We start from the raw sequence: 23,083 nt of genomic DNA, 5'->3' as shown, positions 1-23,083 counted from the left end.
ATAAACGGTTAATAATCATAGGAGAAAATAAATATTAAACTTCACAAAGAATTCCTAAAGATGTATTTCCTGAGCATGCCTGAGCAATAGAGACCCTTGGATGCCATAGGCTGCTAAGGAGAAACAGTCACAGAGATGCTAATTCCAGCAAAGGTAAAGAAGCCTTTAGGTTGAAACGTTCCCTGTTTCTCTATGAAACATATCACATCAAATCACATTAAAAATTAACTCTAAAGAAATGGATCCTCCTGGAGGTGAATGAAGCTATTTAAAGTGTGTTTTGAGCACTTTTTCTATGCTGGGTCATTATGAGTCTTTGGAATCATAAAACATATAAACTAGCAAGAAGCCTTGGAAAATTTACTGTGTGTCTTGAATCATTCTATTGTTCCACCATAGATTGTAGGAGTTCTCTGCTGATGCTCCGAAACGGGGGTCCTCCCTGCATATTCAAGTCAAATGCATGCAATATTACAGATAAATGGCTGCAGTTAATTGCCATGGGTAAATCTTTAAAAACAATTCAAATGATTCATAAAATTGGGTAATTAACAATGAAGCAGGATGTTGCCCTCATAAACTGCCTGGTGCTGATTAGCACATGTGGATGAAAGCCTGTCATTTACTTTAAGTGCTGTGACACTATCTGTCTTCTAATTAAACTGCCATGGCTGCATTGTTCAAATACAAAGAAAAATGGGAATAATGGTCAGTGATTTAAGAGGTTCTTTGCACTTAAAGCAGACATTTGAGCTCATGCCTCAAAGTCCCAGAACACAAATGATCCTTAAGCCCTGTTGTTGCTGGCTTAGGTGCCTTCCTAACAAGCATGTTAAGAGGTGCAAAGGAGAGATCCTCATTAAGAATGCCCTGCTACTAATCAGCCCCCACTTCCAGAAGCCTGGCGGGGTGGGGGGTGGCTGCAAGGCCCTGACCATCCTTTTCAGCACGTTATTATGCATATAGTCCTGCCATCTCCTCTTCTAATGAACACAAATGGTGACTACTTGTCAACAACAAGCTCATCCTGGGCTCTGGCCCACCCACCCTTGGGAGCACCAGTGTCCTCTCACCCAAGATGGATGAGTTCAACTGAGTTGCTCACCTCCCACAATGAAGTCTCAGCTTGAGTCAAAGCTGTCAGAACCTGAGCACAAGCATTAGAGAATGACTAGTTGTAGACTCTTCAAAATGATTTCAGGGCCTTTACTTCCCAAGAAACATGCAAGATACAGAACCAGGGACAACTACTCAGGTCTGTTGCTATCTCTTCAAAGATGGAATCAGTTTCTTAAAATGGAGGTTAAAATCACTTAACATAAAGCTCAACATTTTAACCCCTTTAAAGTGTACAATTCAATGGCTTTTAGCATATTTAAAAGGTTGTCCAAACATCACCACTATCTAATTCCAGAAGTTTTTCGTTATCCCCCAAAGAAACTCCATACCTGTTAAGCAGCCATTCCTCATCCCCTCCCCGACACCCCAACCCCTGGCACCCACCAGCCTGCTTTCTGTCTCTAAGGATTTTTCCATTGTGGACATTTGATATAAATGGAATTCTACAATATGTGGCCTTTTGAGTCTGGCTTCTATCACTTAGCATAATGTTTTCAAGGTTCATCTATATTGAGGCGTATATCAGAACTTCATTCCTCTTTTATGGCTAAATATTATACCATAATTTGTTTATCCATTCATGAGTTGATGGATATTTGGGTTGTTTCCACTTTTTGACTATTATGAATAATGCTGCTATGAACATTCATGTACAGTTTTTGTGTGGACATACGTTTTCAGTTCTCTTGGGTAGATACCTAGGAGAGTGGAATTGCTGGGTCATATGGTAATGTTTAACCTTTGAGGAACCACCAACTGTTTTCATAGAATTACACCATTTTACATTCCCACCAGCAAAGTATGAGAGTTCTGATTTTTTCACATTCTCACCAACACCTATTATCTGATTTTTTTGAGTCTAGCCCTCCTAGCTGGTGTGAAGTGGTGTCTCACTGTGGTTTTGATTTGCATTTTCCTAGTAACTAATGATGTTAGAGTATTTTCCTGTGAAAACTGGCCATTTGTTTACCCTTTTTAGAAATGTCTATTTAATTCCTTTGACAATTTTTGAATTGGGTTCTTGAGTTGCAGGGGTTCTTTGTATGTTCTGGATACTACATCCTTATCAGATATATAACTAGGAAATATTTTTCCCATTCTTTTTACTTTCCTGGTACTGCCCTTTGATACACAGGTTTTTAATTTGATGAAGTCCAATTTATCTACTTTTTCTTTTTTTGCTTGTGTTTTTGCTATCATATCTAGGAATCTATTGCCAAGTCCAAGGTCATGAAAATTTAACCCTATGGTTTTTTTTCTAGGATTTTTATAGTTTTAGCTCTTACATTTAGGTTGTTAATCTATTTTGAGTTAATTTTTGTATATGGAGTGAGGTAAGGTTTCAACTTTGTTCTTTTACACATAGATATCCAGTGGTCTTGACATCCCTTGTTGAAAAGACTCTTTTCCCCCATTGAGTGGTCTTGGCACCCTTTTCAAGAATCAGTTGACCATAAATGTATGGTTTTATTTCTGGACTCTCAATTCTATTCCATTGATCTATATGCCTATCCTTATGCTGGTAACACACAATTTTTATTACTCTAGCTTGGTAGTAAGTTTTGAAATAGGGAAGTGTGAGGCTTCCAATTTTGTTCTTCTTTGGAAGGTTGTTTTGGCTATTCAGGGTACCAGTGTAATTTTATATAAATTTTAGGAACAGCTTGTTCACTTCTGTGAAAAAAGAAGTTGGAGTTTTGATAGATATTTCATTGAATCTGTAGATCAGTTTGGGAATATTGCCCTCTTAACAATATTAAGTCTTCCAATTCATGAGCATGGGATATCTTTCCATTTATTTCCATTATTTAGGTATTCTTTAATTTCTTTCAACAATATTTTGTAGCTTTCAGTGTACAAGTCTTGTACCTTCTCTGTTAAATTTATTCTTTAAGTATTTTATATTCTTTTGGATGCTATTATAAATGGAATTTTCTTAATTTCATTTTTGGATTGTTCATTGCTAGTGTATAGAAATACAACTGATTTTTGTTTGTTCATGTTGTATCCTAAAACTTTGCTGAATTCATTTGTTAGTTCTAATAGTGTGTGTGTGTGCACGTGCACATGTGTACATTCTTTGGGATTTTCCATATATAAGTCATCTCTGAATAGAGAAATTCTTACTTCTTCTTTTCCAGTTTGGATGCATTTTATTTTTCTTGCCTATATGCTCTGGCTAAAACTTCCAGTACATTGTTGAATAGAAGTGGCAAAAGTGGACATCCTTGTCATATTCCTGATCTTAGGAGGGAGTCACCATTAAGTAAGCTGTGGGGTTTTTACAGATGCCGTTTTTCAAGTTGAGGAATTTTCCTTCTATTTCTAATTTGATGTGTTTTTTGTTTTGTTTTTTTTATCATGAAAGGGTGTTGGGTATTGTCAAATCCTATTTCTGTATTTACTGATCTGATCATGTGGAATTCTTCTCCATCTTATTAGCGTGGTGTATTACAAATATTGATTATTGTATGTGGACCACCCTTGCATTCCTGGAATAAATCCCACGTGGTCATGGTGTTTAATCTTTTTAATATGCAGCTGGGTTCAGTTTACTAGTATTTTGTTAAGGATTTTTGCACCTATATTCATAGGGATTATTAGTCTTTAATTTTCTTTTCTTGTGTGATGTCTTTGACTTTGGTGTCAGTATATTACTGGCCTAATGAATTAGGAAATGTTCCCTTCTCTTCTATTTTTGAAGAGTTTGGGGATTGGTGTTAATTCTTCTTGAAATGTTTGGTAGAACTCACCAGTGAAGCCGTCTCGCCTTGGACTTTTCTTTGTTGGAGGTTTTTTGAATATTGATTGATCTCTTTACTTATTGTAGGTCTATTCATATGTTCTATTTCTTCTCTGAGTTAGTTTTGGTAGTTTGTGTGTTTCTAGGAATTTATCCGTTTTATCTAGGTTATTTGATTTATTGACATACAACAGTCCATAGTATCCTGTTTGTCAATTTTGTTGATTCTTACAAAGAACCAACTTTTGGCTCATTGATTCTCTATATTGTTTTTCTGTTCTCCATTTTATTGATCTCCACACTAATCTTTATTTCCTTTCTTCCGCTTGCTTTGGGTTTAGTTTGTTCTTCTTTTTCTAGTTCTCTAAGGTGGAAGCCTAGGTTATTGATTTGAGATCTTCTTTTTCATGTAGACATTTACAGCTATAAATTTTACTCTGAGCACTGTCATAAGTTTTGATATGTTGTGTTTTTATTCATCTCAAAATATTTTGTACTCTCCCTTATAATTTCTTCTTTGACCCATTATTTGTTTGTGTTATTTAATTTCCACATATTTGTTAATTTTCCAGATTTCCTTCTGTTATTGATTTCTAATTTCATTCTACTGTAGCCAGAGAAGATACTTTATATGACTTCAGTGTTTTTAAATTTATTGAGACTTTTGTGACCTAGTGTATGGTTTCTTCTGGAAGATGTTCCATGTGTACTTGACAAAAATGTGTCTTCTGTTATTGAACAGAGTGTTCCACATGTGTGTGTTAGGCCTAGTTGATTTATAATGTTGTTCAAGTTCTCTATTTCTTTACTGATCTTCTAATAGTTATATCATTATTGAAAGTGGAATATTGAAATCTCCAACTATTATTATTGAACTCTCCATTTCTCCCTTCAATTCTGTCAGTTTTTGCTTCATATATATTGGGACTCTGTTGTTGGTTACATATTTATTAATAATTGTTATATCGTCTTGATGGATTTACCATTTTATTATTATATAATGTCCTTTTTTAATTGAAGTATAGTTGATAATGTCCTTTTCTGTCTGTTATAACAACTTTGGTCTTAAAACCTGTTTTGTCTAATATTAGAATAGCTACTCCAGCTCTCTTTTGGTTACTCTTTGCATGGAATATCTTTTTCCATCCTTTTACTTTCAACCTAATGTGAGTCTCTTATAAACAGCATAGAGTTCACACATTCAGCAATGTTATTATAGACGTACTATGTGCAGGGAATTATCTAGGCTCTGGGTGAGAGAGTTTCAGTGCTCAGTAACTTAAAATCTTATAAATATTTCATAAAAGGGGTATGAATAAAATTGCTTTAGTGGGTGCATTCACTTTGTGAAAATCCATCAATCTGTGTTAGGATTTATGCCCTTTTTTTATGTGGGTTATACTTCAAGAAAAAGATTCCCCCCGCCCCAAGTGCTTTCGGAATTCAATATTGGAAGAAGTTATTTCCAGCTGAGAGAATAAGGGGAATGCCTTCACAAAGAAACTAACCTTCAGGCTTTTTGTTATATTGATACCGTGAGTTCACCACAGTCAGGGTAAGGTGGTTTTATTTTCAGGTAAGCAAATGATATCGTCAGCGCCATCATCACTGCTACTACTTATTAAGAACTTACTACGTGCCAGTGCCAGGCATCATCTGAGTTCTTTGTGCATATTAATCTACCAAATCCTCATAGCAGCCCTATGAAATAGATTAGTACGTTACACGACCGTCTCCATTTGCCAAAGCGAAAATTGAGACACGGTGAGGTCACGTAAGTGGTGGAGCCAGGATGCAAACTGTTGCATCCAGCTCATCTCTTATCCAAACAGTAGCCATTCTCAAGGTGCAATCCAGGAACTCTCATGGGTCTCCAGACCCTTTTCAGGGGACCCACAAGGTCAAAACTATATTTGCAATAATACGAAAACATTATTTACCTTTTTTTTTTTTTTTTTTTTTTTTGCGCGGGCCTCTTACTGTTGTGGCCTCTCCCGTTGCGGAGCACAGGCTCCGGACGCACAGGCTCAGTGGCCATGGCTCACGGGCCCAGCCGCTCCGTGGCATGTGGGATCTTCCTGGACTGGGGCACGAACCCACGTCCCCTGCATCGGCAGGCAGACTCTCAACGACTATGCCACCAGGGAAGCCCTATTTACCTTTTTTACTCTCAACCTCTCAAGAGTATTCAGTGGCATTTTCCAGAGACTCTACTATGTGTGCTAGCAAAACAGATTGAATGCAGAAGCAGATATGAGAATCCAGCTGTCTTCTATGAAGCCAGACACTGAAGAGATTTACAGATATGAAAAGCAATGCCATTCTCCTCACAAAATTTTTGTTTTTCAAAATATACTTTTCATAAATTATATTATTAAACATTTATTTTTGCTTTTGATAAATTAATCAATATTTTGAATGTTTCTCAGTTTCCATTTTTAACATAATAAATAGCTATAGATATAACTCATATAAACACAAAGCATTCGGAATCCTCAATCATGTATAAAGAGTGGAAAGGGGTCCTGAGACCAAAAAGTTTGAGCACCAAAGCCCTATACTGTTCTGCCTTAGGGGAGTGGCCAAGAAAAGCTGGTTTTGTGGCCATAGCAACAGCTTTGGCGTCCAATCCACCTCTGTTCGGGACCTGGAACATAAAAGTTTATCTTTCCTTTTCTCCTGTGAAACTGGATATAATACTGCCCACATCCTGGGGAGGCTGTGAGAATTAACTGAGAGGGTGCAAGTGAAGGCTTAGTGCATGGTCAGCACTCAGTCACTGGCACCAAACCTGGAATTGCTCTTGTGTCACCCGCAGGTGATGGACTTTTACTGCCAGTCCTGCGAGACGGCCATGTGTCGGGAGTGCACGGAGGGGGAGCACGCGGAACACCCCACAGTCCCCCTCAAGGACGTGGTGGAGCAGCACAAGGCCTCACTCCAGGTCCAGCTGGACGCCGTCAACAAAAGGTGTGCATACCTCCGCCTGGCTCCTGACTGGCCGCCTGTGGCCTCAGGGTCTCGTGTCCCAGTGGGATAGAAGATTCATGTCACCTAAATAAATTGTCCTTTGATCATAGGGCTGTAGTCATAAACTAGTGAGTGATGAGGGTCATCCCCTGCCCCTTGGTAAAATTCCAGCCCCTTTTTGTTATGAGTGGTGGTTTTCCTTTTAGTACCTTAGTATGATTAAATGAACAAAATATACTCGAGGAAAATACACTCTCAGGAGATCTCTGAAATTTGTGCCTGAAACCAGGCTGTCTGAAGAGCCTTTCTTAGCTGCTGTTCTTGACACACTTAGAAGCCACTGTGCAGACCGTGACTGGCTCATCTCTGTCTGAGCAAAATGGTCCTGAGCAGCAAGTGCTCAATTTTCCTTCTCCTTCCCCGCTTCCAGGCTCTTTATTTGGAAATGAAGAAACAGAGTAGCTGTGTGATGCATGAGAAAGACCAAAGAGAGCAAATAAACAGCAAAATGAAAATAAATCTCTTTACCAAAAGTTGAAGTGAGAAAAGTGTGGCTATTCTGTACTAATTAAAAGAACTTGGAAACTTGCAAGGAATTCCCAGGAAACTCTGAGTTTGGATAAGTTTTTCATGTGATTGGGTAAAAGGATACAGCTATATATTTAGACCAGTGGTCCTCAACCAAGGGCGATGACACCCCCCAAGGGACATTTGGCAATGCCTGGAGACAATTTGGTGTCACAACTGTGTGTGGGGGAGGGGTAGAGGAAAGGATGCTGTTAAACATCCTACAATTCACAGGACAGCCGCCTGCAACAAAGAATTATCTGGCCCAAAATATCAATATGTCAAGTTAGAGAACGCCTGATTTATTTATTTTTTCTTTTTCTTCTTATTTTTTTATTGAAGTACAGTTGATTTACAATGTTGTGTTAATTGCTGCTGTACAGCAAAGTGATTCAGTTATACATATATATATATATATATATATATATATATACATTCTTTTTAAAAAAATTCCTTTCCATTGTGGTTTATCACGGGATATTGAATATAGTTCTCTATGCTCTACAGTAGGACCTTGTTGTTTATCCATTGTAGAGAACAGCTGATTTAGAGTGTGAGAAAAAGCCATGGGGTTCTGAGAGCTTTGTACCATCAATTTTTAAAATTAAATGACTGAGGTAGATTGAAGTAGACGTGGACCCTGAAAATCTCTTCTCTCAAAGGCAGTAATTATGTCATGTCTTATTCACTCTGTTCTTCAGTTATTACTTTGTAAAGATGATGAAAGGCACAGAAGATGTTTCTTGACAAAATATAGTGTTTGGATAGATTTTTTTTTTTTTTTTTTTACTATTTCCGTGTGGATCTTATTATAATAACGACCTCTGATAACTGTCTTCCAGGCTCCCAGAAATAGATTCTGCTCTTCAGTTCATCTCAGAAATCATCCATCAGTTAACCGACCAAAAGGCCAGCATTGTGGATGACATCCATTCTACCTTTGATGAACTCCAGAAGACTTTAAATGTGCGCAAGAGCGTGCTGCTTATGGAGCTGGAAGTCAACTATGGTCTCAAACACAAAGTAAGACTCCACCCTTTCCTACAGACATCCTGGGAGAGGTGCATTATCCGGGGCCTCCCTGGCGCTAGCTTACTGTGTTCTACCAGCAGTAAAGGGGACTCTAATGGGTTAAGTGGCACTGTTGTTCAGTAAACATCAGTTTTTATTTAGTGGCTTATCCATCTATTTCTTCCTTCCTGTTTTCAGCAAAACTATGATTCTGTGGCCTTAAGTACCACTTGATAACTTGACACAAGGCAAAGTTGAATATAAAGTAATGCTTTCAGGATTTAGGGTTAAACTGGATTGTTTTCCTTCCTTAATTATAATGTCTAATAGTCTCTTAATTGCTCTCTCACCCACACCAACCTGTTAGTCAACTTCAGAGTGAGCCCAGACTTCAGCCTTTGTTTAACTCTGCACATCCCATCACAAAACCAGGGATGAAAGCTTCCGATATTCAGGTGTGGAGTTTTCGTTCGTCTGGTTTCTGTTCCTTTAGGTGGTGACAGGGAAGCTTTGGACATTAGACAAAGATACTGAATAATGAATAAAATTTCAGATGTCAGGCGTAGCAATCTGGCTGCCAAGCTGTCGGTGACGTTTCTGCTTGTGCCTATCCAAGACACATGACCCCATAAATATGTGTGTGGGAGAGACAGGCGAGGAGGAAGGGAAAGAGAAGGGACTGGTAAGGCGATTTAGGATTCAGCGTGAGAACGGGGCTCCCTGGGTTAAACTGAACCCCCCCTGCCGGGGGCCAAGAGCGCGGGCAGGTGCGGGCGCGGGCGCCCTGGGAAGAGCTCACCCGGCTTGGTTTCCCCGCAGGTCCTCCAGTCGCAGCTGGATACTCTGCTTGAGGGGCAGGAGAGGATCAAGAGCTGCAGCAGCTTCACGGCGCAGGCCCTCAACCACGGCACGGAGACGGAGGTGCTGCTTGTGAAGAAGCAAATGAGCGAGAAGCTGAACGAACTGGCGGACCAGGATTTCCCGCTGCACCCGCGAGAAAACGACCAGCTGGACTTCATCGTGGAGACCGAGGGGCTCAAGAAGTCCATCCACAACCTCGGGACGATTTTAACCACCAACGCCGTCGCCTCCGAGACGGTGGCCACGGGCGAGGGGCTGCGGCAGACCATCATCGGGCAGCCCATGTCCGTCACCATAACAACCAAGGACAAAGACGGCGAGCTGTGCAAAACGGGCAACGCCTACATCACGGCGGAGCTGAGCACGCCCGACGGCAGCGTGGCGGACGGGGAGATCCTGGACAACAAGAACGGCACGTACGAGTTCCTGTACACAGTACAGAAGGAGGGCGACTTCACCCTGTCCCTGCGGCTCTACGACCAGCACATCCGCGGCAGCCCGTTTAAGCTGAAGGTGATCCGGTCGGCGGACGTGTCCCCCACCACCGAGGGCGTGAAGAGGCGCGTGAAGTCCCCGGGGAGCGGCCACGTGAAGCAGAAGGCTGTGAAGAGACCCGCTAGCATGTACAGCACCGGGAAACGAAAAGAGAATCCCATCGAAGACGATCTGATCTTCCGCGTCGGTAAGGGGGAGGCGGCGCTGCACCTGAATCCTGAGCTTTGCTTTGGTTAAGGGGTGACTGGGAAGGTGTTGCAAATTGCAGCTTTGCAGGTCACAACTGAGGCTGACGGTGCTGGGAGATACGCGGGTATTTGATTAGGTGAGCTCACGCCGTCTCCTTCTCCGGAGATTTTATGACTTATTTTCCCCTCCTCCTCCCTCCTCCCTCCCTCCTTCCTTCCCCCTCCCCCACCCCGCCTCTCTCCCGTTCTTTCCCCCTCTTCCTCCTCCTCCTTAACACACAAGCGCTGCACATTCATTATGGAAAATTAGAAACTGAAAATAAGCAAAAAGAATTAGAAAAATCACAGCACTCATAATCTGGACTTTTTTTTTGGTAGCAGGTTTTTTAAAAAAACTTTTTACTTTATATTGGAGCATAGGCGATTAACAATGTTGTGTTAGTTTCAAGTGTACAGCAAAGTTATACATATACGCCTGTCTATTGTTTTTCAAATTCTTTTCGCATTTAGGTTGTTACCTAATACTGAGTTGAGTTCCCTGTGCTATTTTAAATATAGCACCGTGTACATAATCTGGACATTTTAAAGGAACTGTTGGCAACCTTCCCCTCCGCCCCGCCGTGGGAATGTCTACAGTACTCCTGCCTAACCCCACGGCAGAGAGATACTTCTACCACATAAGTTCACGCATCTCTCTGGAATCTGCCAGCGTGGGCTATAACTGTGGGCAGAGGGTCTGATGCCTCCCTGTCACTGCCTCCTCATTGTAAGGGCTGGGGGTGAGGGACAGGGTGCATTGCACGTTGTCATGTCCAGTCGCCTGTAGCTGGAGAGCAGCCCCCGAAGAGGAAGGGGTGGGTGGGAACCTGGAGAATGGAATGGGGTTGGGGCGGAAACAAGAAGGCTTAGGATGAGCCACGAGATTTGGGAAAGCAAATAGCCCTTCCCTTGTCAGATTTATTGCGTCAGATTTTTTGAAGCTGTTTATTTTCTCAATAGAAAGCAAACTAAACATAAACAAACAACAATTTGATAATTCTTTTTTTTAATTAATTTATTTTTTGGCTGTTCCACACGGCATGTGGGATCTTAGTTCCCTGACCAGGGATCGAACCCATGTCCCCTGCAGTGGAAGCATGGAGTCTTAACCACTGGACTGCCAGGGAAGTCCCCACAATTTGATCATTCTTAAGAAAAAAGTCTGCATGTTAGCTACCATATCCAAAAGTGGCTCCAGCCTGCTTCTCTTTCTGCTTCTTCAGTCCTACAACGCAGTATCTCTAAAAGGACGCTGCGAGGTATGTTCACTGACACATGTAGAAAAACAATTTTGTGGTTCAGAAAGATTGGAGAAAGCTTAGCTTAAGTGAAGGAATCAGATTTTTTTTTTTTTTTTTTTTACTGTAGTACCTTTAGAATCTGTTGATGTGCACAGTTTTTTGTTTGTTTTTTTACTGCCACACTGGCAGTCTCAAAGGCAGTGGAGGGATAACAGGCAGCACTTCCAAACTTGTCTGACCATAGAATTTTTTCCATGGAACATCTTGGGAAAATAAGGCTCCTTAGAGCATTCTTGGGCAAAAGCTACTCCATTATTATTCATTTCTCTTTATTATTTAGTATTCTATATTATTTATTATTCTTTAGGGTGAATCTTGGTAAAGACCATGATATGGCAAGTAAACTCTCCATTCAGGGCATGGAGGCCCTCGTGCATTCACTGGCCATTTATGCGGTGTGGTTACAGAAGCCATTGAGATACCTGCCAAAGCAGAGTGGGTGGGCCGGGACAGGCGCAGGATTGGAGCCTCATAGGCCTACCACTCTGGTTCTACCACTTATTTCAACCTTGGCCAGGTCTCTCAGCTTCCCTGGCCTTCAGTTTCCATGTCCATAAAAAGAAAAGATAAAAATATCAGCTTCTCAGGACTCAGTTCCAAGCTTAATGCCTGGCATGTAGGAGGAGCTAAATAAAGAGAATGATTGTTTTTGCACATGCTATTAAGGCTGTTAGGTGTTCCCGGCTGCCTTTTCTTCTAAAACAATTGACCTTGCTGCTCCCCATTGATCTGCATTAAGAACAAATTCTGTCTCGCATTTAGAATCTCCCCTCCCCCAGCCAAGGGACCCCAGTCCACTTCCCAGGCAGTGTGCGGAGTGGAAAAAGGCCCAGATCTGGGTCTGATTCTGATTCTCCTTGCCAGCTGACAACTGGCTTGCCCCTTCTTAACCTGGTTTCTTCCTCTGTAAAATAAAGGGAATGAAATATTACCTAATTCTTAAGGCTGCTGTGGGGGTGAAATGAGAAGGAATTCTTATAATACGGCTGGTACTTGCCTGTGTACAGTAACTGCTCAGTTAATGGTGGCAATCATTTTACTATTGTTATAATTATCAATCATCACCCTTCCACCCGTGATTCTCACCTGAGAAAAGAGATATATCTCTTAGGGTGTTTTTCCCCCAACTATATTTATTCTGAGTGCCCAGCTCCCACCCTAGAGGGAAGAGGATACACTCTTCTCCCCTCCTACCCATTGAGAAATGCAGCCGTAGTGATTCACTGGCACTGGTGGGAAGGTGTTTAAATGTTGAAGCATTTGTAAAATGCTTAGAACAGTACCTGGCATACGGCACTAGGTCCAGGTTTATTAATGCTGGAGGTGCCATAACAAAATACCACAGACTGGCTGACTTAAACAACAGAAATTTATTTTCTCACAGTTCTGGAGGCTGGAAGTCCAAGCTCAAGGTGGCGGCAAGGTTGGTTTCTTGGGAGGTCTCTCTTCTTGGCTTGCAGACGGCCACCTTCTGGCTGCTTTGTCCCCCCATGGTTGTCCCTCTGTGCACGCACACCCCTGCTGTTTCTTCCTCTTCTTAGAAAGACACCAGTCATATTGGGTTAGGGCCTCATTTTAAGTTAGTCACCTTTAAAGATCTTAACTCCAGGGCTTCCCTGGTGGCGCAGAGGTTGAGAGTCCGCCTGCCGATGCAGGGGACACGGGTTCGTGCCCCAGTCCGGGAAGATCCCACATGCCGCGGAGCGGCTGGGCCCGTGAGCCATGGCCACTGAGCCTGCGCATCCAGAGCCTGTGCTCCGCAACGGGAGAGGCCACAGCAGTGAGAGGCCCGCGTACTGCAAAAAAAAAAAAAAAAAAAAAAAGTATCTTAACTCCAAATACAGTTACATTCTGAGGTACTGGAGGTTGGGACTGGACTTCAATGTATGAATTTTGTGGAGATACAGTTCAGCTTATAACAGATGCTATACACCTCAGGTATGTAAGGGCAGCAAGGGAGATGGGTCTTACTTATCCATTCCTCTTTAACTTTATGAATCTAATCCAGAGTCTAGCCAAAAGACACCACCATTATGCAGTAATATAGCTCATAAAACATTGCTGGGTGTTGGGAATACAGAGATGAAAGAAATGAGATCTTTTCCCTCTAGGCACTTAACAGAGGTTTGGGGTGACAGATGTGTGATCTACTCATAGCATGGATTAGGAGAAGGAATTTAAACCAGACGTGAAGGGCCAATACAACTTACCCAAGTTGAAATGGCATCCTGGGCCAGGGACCGGTGTGGAGGACAAAGGCAAGGGGAAGAGGAGTGAACGTGATTAACGTTTTAGGGGGGACACGTCTATGAGAAGATGCGGGGGAACAAAGGTCAGAGGGGTGGAAAGTCGGGGGGGGCACTGGGGAGAGGAGCTGGACAGGTGAGCGTTGGAGTCCGCAGCTCCTTGAACACCCTCTGTGCTTTCACACCTGGGCTCCTCCATCCATGAATTCTGTCCCCAATCTTATCCTTTCCTCAAATCCCACCTTCTCTTTTAGAATCCACTGTGGTGGATTATTATTTCTGCTGAGGTCGTATTTCCTGATGATATTACGCATTACTTGAGGTCAAAGATGACATCTTTAACCATTTATAATCCCCAACCCACAAGAACACTTTGCCTAAGTACTTTGCCTATTTGAATCGAATCAAGTCATGACTCACCGCATGATTTAACTTCCTGCTCACCACTGTCAGATTCCAGTTTTGAAGCCCAGGGACACACAGACCAGGCAACAAAGCACTAAGCTCAAGGGCAATCATCTCATGTATTCCCACACACAGAGCTGTGCTAGGCAGTATTAGACAAAGAGTATTGGCCTTCTAAGAACCTGTCTTTTCAAAATCTATACTGTTGGCTACATAGGGGGAGAGTTTATATAAATAATTAGAAGAGTTCAACTTTCTTTTACAGTTATAGCTTTGTTTTAGGACTCTAAGCTTGTCTGTACTGTACAGTCAGGTTGTTAGGTGGTTGTTCCATGATACTGGAACATTCATGATTAGAGCAGTTCCCCCTCTGCATGTATTGAAGTCAGAATTCATTCAAATCCAACTACACACATAAGCTGGCAACTGGGGTTCTGCTGTTCCCTCAACTGGTCCCACATACTGAGCTTCTTGAGGCACTGATTTCTTGTCATAAGCTACATTGTTTTCATAAACATGTATTAGGATTCATTTAACAACCCTAAATAACGTGTGTTAATTTTGTGTATTTGTGAAAGGGAACCATCACTTTCTGGGCTATATAAAGGATTTTCAGGGGTAATTTTGACTCACATTTTCACCTTCCTCCCTGATTATCCAGCACCGTAGTTAGATGGGCCCCTGCTGTTTGAGCTCCTACTATGTGCCTCATACGTGGCTGGGTCCTGGTATAAAGGGAGGGGTGAGCTTCTGACCCTGACCTAGAGGAGACCATAGTCTGGAAGGGGACAGGCGTGTGACAAATGTGGTACCTTCAGTATGCGTACCTTCAGAGGCTGGGGTGGGGTGGGGGAGGAGGCTGGCAAGCAGCAGGGAGTTAAGGAAGGATCTAGAGATGACATCTAAGCCTCAGCTGGCTTTGAAAGAGAAAGAGTCTGTCAGATGAAAGGAGGAAAAGGGAGTTTTAGATGGAGGGAAAGAAGACGAGAAACTAAGTAGTTTCGAGGAACTGTAAATGATTCCATTACCTGGAGTGTTAAACGAAGTAAGATAGCAGAGAAGAGGTTCTGTTTCCTTGCAAAGGAGCTGAGACTTTGTTCTGTATACCTGTGTTTCCCATAAAGCACTTGAATTCCTTGGGGTGCTTGGTAAAAATGAGAATTCCTGAATTCCATACTGCATTTACAGAATCAGAATCTCTGGGGGAGGGACCAGGAATCTGCATTCTACCAGCTCCACGATGCTTCTGCACACTGAGATTTGAGAACCATGTGGGTGATGGGGAGGCACTGAACAGTGTAATGTAATGTAGTGACTTGCTGACACATTGATTTATAGAGAGGCTGGGGACATTATAAGGGATCTACTGACAATGTCCCCCGGGAAGCAGAGAGCTGCTTCCTGTTGCAGTAGTCCATGTGAGCTGCTACAAGTGCCAGAATTAAGAGTGATGCGGTGGAGTAGAGAGGACGTGGCAGATTTATAGCACGCTTAGGAGGGAGAGCGCAGGACTTGAGGACCAAATTGAACTTCCAGCTGTTTGACTTGAGTGATGTAGGGGCGTGAGGTAGAAGAGTGAATGGTTAAAGCTGTGGCCTCGGAGGCTACACAGCCTTGGGTTCCAGCCCCAACACTGCCACTTTCCTACCCATGCAGTTGGGGAAGTTACTTCACCTCCAGTTGCCCCTCTCCAGCCCTCTGCCTCTGAACCCCAAGTCTGATCTCTTTTCTGAGTTTGGTTTTTTGGTTTTTGGTTTTTTTTAGACTCCACATATAAGTGAGATCATACAGTATTTGTCATTTTTTGTCTGACTTATTTCACTTAGCATAATACATTCAAGGTCCACCCATGTTGTTGCAAAGGATTTTTCTCCCTTTTATGGCTGAATAATGTTCATACACGCACACACACACACGGCCCACAACTTCTTTATCCATTCATCCATCGATGGACACTTAGGTTGTTTCCATGTCTTGGCTGTTGTAAATAGTGCTGCTGTGAACATGGGGGTGCATGTATCTTTTCGAGTTAGGGTTTTTGTTTCCTGTGCAAAAATACCCAGAAGTGGAATAGCTGGATCATATGGTAGCTGTATTTTTAATTTTCAAAGGTCCTTTATACTGTTTTCCATAGCGGCTGTACCAGTTTACCATCCCACCAACAGTGCACAAGGACCAACAGTCCACATCCATGCCAGCATTTTTTATCTCTTGTCTTTTTGTTGATGGCCATTCTCACAGGCATGAGGTGGTATCTTGTTGTGTTTTTAATTTGCATTTCCCTAATGACTAGTGACGTTGAGCATCTTTTCATGTGGACTTTGGTGAATCTTCTTTGGAAAAATGTCTATTCTGGTCCTTTTCCCATTTTTTAATTGGGTTATTTAGTTTTCTGCTACTGAATTGTATTACATTCTTTATGTATTTTAGATATTTACCCCTTATCAGATATATGGTGTGCAAATATCTTTACCCATCCTGTAGGTTGTCTTTTCACATTATTTTTATAAATTTATTTTATTTTATTTTTGGCTGAGTTGGGTCTTCGTTGCTGCACAGGCTTTCTCTAGTTGTGGTGAGCTGGGACTACTCTTTGTTGCGGTGTGCAGGCTTCTCGTGCGGTAGCTTCTCTTGTTTGGAGCACAGGATCTAGGCACGTGGGCTTCAGTAGCTGTGGCTCGTGGGCTCTAGTGCACGGGCTCAGTAGTTGTGGTGCACGGGCTTAGTTGCTCCACGGCATGTGGGATCTTCCTGGACCAGGGATCGAACCCATGTCCCCTGCATTGGCAGGTGGATTCTTAACCACTGCACCACCAGGGAAGTCCTTTTCACATTATTGATGGTTTCTTTGCTCATTGACAGAAGTGTTTTAGTTTGGTATAGTTCCACTTGTTTATTTTTGCTTTCCTTGTTTGTGCTTTAGGTGTCATATCCAAAAAATCGTTACTAAAGCTTGAGTCAGGGAACTCTATTCCTGTTTTCTTCTAGGAAGAAATTAGACCTGGTTTCAGGTCTTATATTTAATCCATTTCAAGTTAATTTTTGTCAATAGTGTAAGACAGGGGTCCAGTTTCGTTCTTTTTCTTTCTTTCTTTTTTTTTTTTTTTTTTGCAGTACGTGGGCCTCTCACTGTTGTGGCCTCTCCCATTGCAGAGCACAGGCTCCAGACGCTCAAGCTCAGCCGCCATGGCTCACGGGCCTAGCCGCTCCGCGGCATGTGGCATGTGGGATCTTCCCAGACCGGGACACGAAGCCGTGTCCCCTGCATCAGCAGGCGGACTCTCAACCACTGCGCCACCAGGGAAGCCCCCAGTTTCGTTCTTTTATGTGAATATTCAATTATCCTAGCACGAAGTTTTTTCTCTCTTGAGTATTCTAGGCTCCCTTGTCAAAATATTAGTTGACGGTATATATTTGGGTAATTTTGATTGATTCTGTTCCATGGGTCTGTTTGTTTTTATGCCAGTACCATACTGTTTTGATTACTATAGCCTTATATTATAGCTTAAAATCATGGAGTGTGATGCCTCCCTGCTTTGTTCTTTCTCAGAATTTCTTTGGCTATTCAGGGTCTTTTGTGGTTCCATATAAATTTTAGGAATGTTATTTCTACTTCTGTAAAGATTGCCATTGGAATCTTGATAGGAATTTCATTGAATCTATAGATGGCTTTTGGTAGTATTAACATTTTAACATTTTAAACAATATTAATTCTTCCAGTCCATGAACACAGAATACCTTTCCACTTATTTGTGTCTTTTTCAATTTCTTTCATCAGTATCTTGTAGTTTTCAGAGTAGAGATCTTTCACAAACTCCTTGGTTAAATGTATTCTTAAGTATTTTGTTGTTTTTGATGCTATTATCAGGAAGATCAACATCTTTGTTTCTTTTTCAGAAAATTCGTTGTTAGTGTATAGAAACAGTACTGAACTTTGTATGTTAATTTTGTATCTGCATCGTTACTGAATTCATTGAAGTCAGCCGTGATGGTAGTATTTACGCAATAGAAACAGGCCAATGCTACAAATCAGAACTCCTCCCCCAGCCCTACAGCCCCTGCCCCTCAAGAGCCAAATTACCAGGACAACGTATAATCATCCGTAGCTTTGAAGGAATGGAGGCTCAGGAGAGCCCAGGAAGGAACCCAAGCCACCTGTGACTCTGATGCCCCTGCCTTTTCAATTGCACGACGATTCCTCTTCATCTAAAATGTCCTTTAACTACTGTGGTTTTCCAAAGTTGAGATATATGACATCTCCCACACCTGAAAACATAATGCATGCCCACTGTGAATGAGTTATTGTCTTACTCTAAGATTGAATTGCAAAACAGTCCTGAAGGAGTGTAGGTAAGTGGCTTAGAACATCTGTTGATTCCTTGAAACGCGGGGATTATTTTTCCCTGCACTGTCAGAGTTTGCTGACTAGAAGCCATGAGCTGGTTTTGTCAGCTACTAAAAAAAATCACTGAACAAAGGGGAAGCCTGAAGAGGTGGGAGGGAGTGAAAGAATTACAGATGAATTGTTTCAAATTATGCAGTTCATCCACCATACCTTAATGAATCCTTGGGATGTGTTGAATGAACCGTTCATTTGTACTCTAGATCAGTGTGCTCTCTTGTCATATCAAATGGATGTGTAAAATCACTTAGCATGAGTTCAGAGGCTTTACAGGAAGGTATGATATCTTATGCCCCTCTTCTCTGCCTCACCTCTGCAAACCATCACCTTCCCTCCCTAAAAGGAAGGGAGAGCATGCTAATTTGGCATCTGAGGTCATTATAGGAACCCTTCCCCCACCCCTTGAGAATCTCATCCTTGGAAACTCCTCTTGGATTTCAAATGTAAAAAGATGCCACTGTTATTTACCGAGTGTCAGGCACTGCGCTGTGTTGTAGGGTGCAACAGAGAACAGGACAGATGTTGCCTCGTCCCCCAGGGAGCTCATAGTTTAGTGAGGGAGACAGTGAACCAGTTAAAATGGAGTTTTCTGAAAGATTTAATGGAGAAAGCATGACCCATGTGAACCCAAAGGGTGATTATCCTCACCTCAGAAACCTGATATCCTAATGTCCATTAGAAGCAATGTGTGTATTTAAAACGTATATAAAGCGTCGGGAGAACCAGCTTTTATTCTTTGCGCTGTCTCTTCCCTACCTTTGTGATGTGCTTACCTCCAATTTCTCATCTATAAAATGGAATGATAATATTTATCCTGCTGACTCTTGGGGTTGTTACAGGGAGTGCACAAGAGAATGTATATGAAAGTGCTGTAAATATTACTGGACACTTCCTTCTCCCATGATGTAATGTGGGTTGTAATCTACTCAGTCATTAATAATTCATTTAGGGACCCATTCATTCAGCAAACATACGTTAAACACGTACTTGGTTAAAGATCCTGTGTTAGACCCTATGTTTGGCTCAATTTCATCCTCTTGCATTATCCCATTCTAAGTACCTAGTTTCACTGAGCATTAATTTTCTTACTAAGTGGGAGTGGGGGTGAGAGGAAATGTACAGTTCTTGATCCCCTGCTTCAATCCAGGGACTTATTACCTGACTTCTGTCATCTTTCTGGAGGCAAGGGCAGGAGCACAGACGAGAAGCTGTTGGTTTGAAAATTCATTCTGTGCTTCATAGGCTAGTTTAAAATCTGGGAAGTCTGGGGAAAACAAGGGTAATTATCTTATGGAATTGTTGTCAAATGGTTTATAATTACTTTTAAAACTCATATTACTCACTTTACTAGCCAAAATCTAACCATCAAGTGAAATCTTTTACACCAGAGTAGACAGGAAAAGATTTTATAACTACTGTATATGTTTTATGTTACATTTATATTTGTTATGAAAGAACTAGTTTTCATAATTTAGAGTACTTTGTGGAGGGTGGGGAAATTTTCTATAGACTAAATAGTATTTACTAAATATTTTGAAGAGGGACGCATGACCCCAAATTATTTCTAACTTCTGGAATTTCTGTTATTTTATTTTGGTCGCGAGACACTTTTATTTTGGTTCCAAGACACTTTACAAACACTTGGACTTTGGGCATTTCAGCGTAATGATACTATGCTGTAGTTCTGCATCATTACTCAACATTAAGATTTTTCTAGTTTAACTGCTAGTAAAAATAGTCAGCATTAATTGTCCCTCAAGAGTATGCTGGTGGATTTCCTTTAATCCTTGGGAGTAACACTATGTTCCTGCTGTACTTAAAAAAACAAAAGTAGAGTTTTTTTGGGTTTTTTTGGGGGGCGGGTACGCTGGCCTCTCACTGTTGTGGCCTCTCCCATTGCGGAGCACAGGCTTCGGACGCGCAGGCTCAGCGGCCATGGCTCACGGGCCCAGCCGCTCCGCGGCATGTGGGATCCTCCCGGACCAGGGCACGAACCCGTGTCCCCTGCATCGGCAGGTGGACTCTCAACCACTGCGCCACCAGGGAAGCCCCCACAAATAGAGTTTTTTGTAAAAAAAAAAAGAAAAGTGATGATCAATAGCTCTGACAGGACAAAAGATGCTCATAAGAATCAAGTGTTGTTACGAAAATGCCAACCCCAGCTATTTGGAAACCGAGCCCTGTGGCTTAAAGAGAAAGATTTTTTAAAACAAATATAAAATTTAAATGGCAATGCCTGTTGCATCTAACTCTTTCAAAAGTATGTAAGCAATCTGGGACTAACAGATGTGCCTCCAACCCTGTGATTTTTTTATTTACACGTGGGGCAGCAGACTCAAGCTCTAGTTAACTTGAGACCAAGAATAACAGGGGGGCCTACGCATCGGCCTGGAGCTTGGAGGGGGTTGGAGAACCTCCCGCCAGCCGTGTGGTCCTCTGCAGTGTAGATGTGTTGCTCTCATGGCAGGTACTGAGCATCCTCACATTCATTTCAAACTGGGCAGAATCTTCCTTCTCCTTGGTCCAAATGGTACTGATACAGAGTCCAATTAAATGTCTTCCCAAGTTTTAAAATTATACCCCCAAGTACAATTCTTTCCCATTTATACTGACACTCAAAAATGTGTGTTTATTTCTGCAGAGAAGAAAAACGTGCTAGTATTTTTTGCTCATATATTCTCCTTCAGCATCACCTCTATTTTTTCCAAAGGACAATTAAATCTTTTTGGCTAAGGCACCCCTGAACTTCTACTAAAGCACGTGTCTCCATTTTTCCTTTCATTTCAAAACTCAACTGCTGCTGCCTGCAGAGCCTTCTCTGAATAGAATAGGCTTTGTCCTTAGCAGGATGGACCAACGTTTAAATGGAAGAGGGCAGCAGGCAGGTTTAAGGACCGCAAACCAACGCTCATGTACTCTGTGCAGGTGCTTCTTACTCCCCTCCCCGTTTTCAGTATTTCTTTCCCCTGCCTGTATGTCCTCTGAGCCATGGGTGCACTTCCAATTTTACAAAAGCAGGATCTAAAACAGCCTGGGTTTTTCTGTACAGTCAATTCTCCAGTCTCACTGGTAGGACTCTTTTTTATTATGTTTCTTTATTTGGGCCTCAGTTCTTCATCCCGCTAATAATTTCCATGCTTCTATTTATCAACCTTTTTTTTTTTTTTTGGCTGTGTTGGGTCTTTGTTGCTGCATGCAGGCTTTTTCCAGTTGTAGCGGGTGGGGGCTACTCTTCGTTGTGGTACATGGGCTTCTCACTGTGGTGGCTTCTCTTGTTGCTGAGCACGGGCTCTAGGCGCGCGGGCTTCGGTAACTGTGGCTCACGTGCTCTAGAGCACAGGCTCAGCAGCTGTGGCACATGGGCTTAGTTACTCCGCGGCATGTGGGATCTTCCCGGACCAGGGCTCGAACCCATGTCCCCTGCATTGGCAGGTGGGTTCTTAACCACTGCGCCACCAGGGAAGCCTTTTATCAACGTTTTTGATTAATTAAGTTTTTATTCTTGAGAGACCCTGGCCTTGCCCCCACTACCTTTTAAAAAGTATTTATAAACTGAGCATTTTAGAAGAATTGTTTCTTTTCCTGGTCCTTCGGTTTTGCTGTACCTGTTAACCAGGTGTTACTCAGACATCAGAAGGAATGACCAACAGCTAATACAAAGTGGGCACATACCTCCTTCAGGGGCCAACAACTCCTTTCCCTGCCACCCACCAACAGATGCCAACACACCATTTTTAGAGTGTTAGCTGATCCCATGGACTTGAATACTATAGGGATTCTGTGCAGATCAGGTACAAAGATCATCTCTGCTGAAACATCTGAAATAAAGTAGAATCATTTGCCCTACAACCTAGAAGACATTCTTTTGAGGATCTGGATCTCAGAGTTTTGTTTCATGTTAGGAAGAGATAGAGAGGCGGTGAGTCATCTTGTTAGGGTCCAGGATCTCAATAAAGCAACTACCCTGTGGGTCTGGTGAGAACCAGGTGATAAGATGGTTCACCCAGCAGTTCTGTTGTTGATTTTGTTCTGAGTTTAATTATATCGCAGTTTTACTTCCTAAATGCAAAAACCAGTTTCAGAAGAATCTACCTGTTCCTAAGCAGTCTAAGCACAGGCTTGACATTGGCCATCGGCAGCATATGTTTTCTACTCTTTCCTGAGGCCCTGCATTGACGTCTAAAAACAAATATCAAGTTGCTATTTTGAATATGAATGAAATGATAAAACTGAGGCGTAGCGCTCTCTCTCCAGCTATGAAAATTTAAACCTCCTTCCTGGTCGTCTCTGAGCAAAGTTCCTTCTGTTAATATTTGCATGGTCTTATTAAAATAAGTTATAAACACTTCATTTGAAACAAAAACAAACATCTGTTAACTGTAGTCACCTTAGCTTTATTTTTTCTCCTGCTTCATCTCTTCCATAAGAAGTTCTAGTAGGATGAGAGTATGCCTTGGATTAATTAATTTTCTTTTGCCTTTCTTATTTATTTAATCTAGAAAACATGGTCAGGATATCTTTTACAGGAAAGATACACTTATGAGACACCAAGTCTTTGAAAATAAATCACTCCAGTGTATGAAAATCAGCCCGCTAGTTTTATAACATCTCTGACCTTATGGTTTGTTTAAAGTGCTGAAAGTCAAGTGTCCAGGTGTCTAAGAGCTGCTGAGTGAGAGGGTGGGATTTTGGCACAGCTCCCAAATAAGGCCCGCTCCTATAAAGTGTCCTCAATT

The 23,083-nt window shown here is 42.0% G+C and overlaps 1 protein-coding gene across 5 annotated transcripts in view; it reads left to right on the top strand.

The window, feature by feature from the left end:
- The window catches only part of TRIM2 (tripartite motif containing 2), a gene marked incomplete at its 3' end in the record, with an annotated part of 52,587 nt that overhangs the window by 9,521 nt on the left and 19,983 nt on the right, over nucleotides 1-23,083 (top strand). For 2 of the 5 annotated variants that reach the window (XM_079698141.1, XM_079698140.1), the window contains exons 3-5: nucleotides 6,681-6,832; nucleotides 8,242-8,422; nucleotides 9,230-9,953. In XM_079698141.1, coding sequence (XP_079554267.1) covers nucleotides 6,681-6,832; nucleotides 8,242-8,422; nucleotides 9,230-9,953 — 1,057 coding nt within the window. Of the gene's footprint in view, nucleotides 1-6,631; nucleotides 6,833-8,241; nucleotides 8,423-9,229; nucleotides 9,954-23,083 lie in introns of all 5 variants that reach the window. The other 3 variants (XM_079698142.1, XM_079698139.1, XM_079698143.1) reach the window with 3 other exon arrangements.

The sequence above is a fragment of the Hyperoodon ampullatus genome (assembly GCF_949752795.1).
Source record: "Hyperoodon ampullatus genome assembly, chromosome: 1".
NCBI classification, from domain to species: domain Eukaryota; kingdom Metazoa; phylum Chordata; class Mammalia; order Artiodactyla; family Ziphiidae; genus Hyperoodon; species Hyperoodon ampullatus.
This window is presented reverse-complemented; position numbering and strand designations above follow the sequence as displayed.